The sequence below is a fragment of the Beauveria bassiana genome (assembly GCF_000280675.1).
Source record: "Beauveria bassiana ARSEF 2860 unplaced genomic scaffold BBA_S00070, whole genome shotgun sequence".
Lineage (NCBI taxonomy): Eukaryota > Fungi > Ascomycota > Sordariomycetes > Hypocreales > Cordycipitaceae > Beauveria > Beauveria bassiana.
Genome location: NW_007930905.1, coordinates 1 through 2,443, shown reverse-complemented (window position 1 = coordinate 2,443; position 2,443 = coordinate 1). Strand labels below are relative to the sequence as shown.

At 47.6% G+C, this 2,443-nt stretch overlaps 1 protein-coding gene across 1 annotated transcript; it reads left to right on the top strand.

The window, feature by feature from the left end:
- Positions 1 to 1,345: 1,345 nt before the first annotated feature.
- On the top strand, positions 1,346 to 1,704 carry BBA_09824 (uncharacterized protein; the record flags this gene model as incomplete). Its single annotated transcript, XM_008604921.1, has 2 exons — positions 1,346 to 1,484; positions 1,673 to 1,704. The coding sequence occupies 2 exons, from the start codon at positions 1,346 to 1,348 to the stop codon at positions 1,702 to 1,704; spliced, it is 171 nt and encodes a 56-aa protein (XP_008603143.1).
- Between the last annotated feature and the right edge of the window lie 739 nt (positions 1,705 to 2,443).

Below are 2,443 nucleotides of genomic sequence, written 5' to 3'. Positions count from 1 at the left end.
CCCCGAAAACATCTTCCTGTGGTCGCAGCGATAAACGTGGTCGGATTAAGACACACCAATCCATCAGCGCAATTGTTGGGTTTAAGGGTGCATCGTTCGCCCAAGCCTGGCTTCTGTGGCTGCTGGTCTTCCTGCTGCTTATCTTCGTCCACTCCTCCTTCAGCCGCAGCATGCACACATGTTTGGGTTCTCTCTGGATCTCTTCCTTCCTTCTGCAAACACTCCCTTATTGCATCAGTGCAGGCGTTTTCGTTGCCATTGAATGGCTTGCAAAGCTCATCTCTTGTAGGAACATTTTGTCTTCGTGCGTTCGTAGTTGGTCCAGCGAGAGAGGCGGCAGCAAAGGCAGCAATAAGGATCATAGAGTGCTTCATGGTGAGGTAGTTTCAGAAGAAGTAACAATAGATTAGCAGAATGGGTTGCTAGCTAATAGAACAGCTAATGAGTTTGTGCTCGGAATAGAATCTTAATCTTTAAGGTTGGAGAAAAACTCAGTATTTATATCTCTTATCGAATTCAGAGCAATAGATGGCATGCCAAGAATTACATGATTACACAAGAAGAAGGCAGTGCTGAATATGCATGAAATCAGCTCATGAGAATATTACGGTGCTATTATGATACATAATACTTAGTCATGTCACAAAGTGTACAAGGCAGTCGCCTGGTCCGCTCCGGCCCTGCTGTATCTTGTAACTCACATATGCCAAGTCCTATAGACTATCTCGTCTTATAACCCACACCTCGTGCGACTGGTAAAATGGCAGAATGCATGGAATTTGTTCTGGAAACCAGGTACCTGCCTAACTATAGTAGCTGGATGAATAATAGACCTTCAAAAGTTTTGCCTCGCCCGGGTGGGGCTAACGGCATAATTCTGCAGTAACTAACACGAAGTAAGGATGAATACCTAACTCGGCCCCTGGTTAGGCCCGCAGAGCGGGATAAGCCGCCCAAGACGCAAGCCATTACACCTGACATAAAGAGGACAGCGACTTTATGATAGCAGGGCGACTTGCTAGCGACGTAAGCGTTCCCCGTAAATTACGCCCTTGAACGCCGCTATTATATCTTAGGGGCTTTTGGCGCTAGTGTGCGTATTGACCTGTGGGAAGCAGGGCGACGAATGGCTGCTGGACCTTAGTGACCAACTAACGTAGTTGGTTCCCGAGCTTGACACAAGATCGGCACAGGATAGATGGGACAAGTCTGACCACGGATTCTGACACGGAGAATCTAACGAGGGCCTACCTCCGCGGATTGTCTAAATATTTGCAACTTTCCCGCTAGTTAGGAAGCATATTCGTTAGAAAGCTGTCAAATCCGTACTGCGATGAAGTTCAACATGCGGTCAACCCAGGCAAAACTTTCTCTGCTTCGTTCCTTTATCGGCTTCTCCGTCTTTGTCAAGCTCCTTTTTACGGGGCTAGGCATAGACAATGCCATAACTACGTCGAAGAATACATCTTTCCAGGCCAGTGGCAGTGACATGAATATTTTATTAAAGAGAGAGAAAAGAAGGTCGATTTTTCGAGCTATAAGCTTCGTAAACCTAGCGAGCTATATTATCTGATGTTGTATTCAACCGTGATGGTGCTTCCCTATTATTTTGCCAACCTTTATCGAATTCTAGACCTGTAGCCTGTCTAGTGTATTCTGACGGGTCAAACAGGGCGTCGTTTCATGGATACGAGTGCTCCTTAATAAGGTTATACAACTATGTCTAATTTTGTGGATTAGGCCGCCACGCCTTGTTAATGAACTGCTGGTGTGCCGCAGCTGAGGCGTCGATTGTGTAATGTTCGCCGCGTCAGTATTATGGTCCTTCACGTTCTGTTACTAAGGGCTACCCCGACGTCTTGGCAGAGAGGCTGGCTTGAAGTCGACTCGCGACTTGGGAATGATGACTTTACGAGAGCATAATAGCACTTCTATAGCTTCGATCAAGGGAAGGTTCTAGAAACTCGGCGGCACAGCCGCCGCTCAAGCGGCTTGCCCGTTACATTCGATAGTGGTTTTGTGACTGCGTCATTTCCTACTTATCGTTGCTGACTCAAAAACGGCTTTTGTTCACTCTTGTGTGGCTTGACCTTACGACGCAAACGACTATGTCGTGACTTCTCTGCATAGCATTATGTCGAAGCACGCCGTAGTAGTCCCTGGATCGGGGGAGGAGGCGAGTTTACTTTTGAAACACCGAACGTACGAACCCATCAATGTAGACAAATGACGACGGCTGGAATCGTGTGCAATACCCGCCTAATATACCTGATATAGACATAAAAGAAAGGGCGACAGTAGCATTAAGTGGTCGTTCAGGCCGGCCAGGACCACTGACAGTTTGCCGCTCCGGACTTGACAGCGGAAATCCGGGTTCGAACCGCGCTAGCACGAACTCTCTCCGCGGCGATCGGAGTTGAGCGACGGATAAATACTTTTTCCG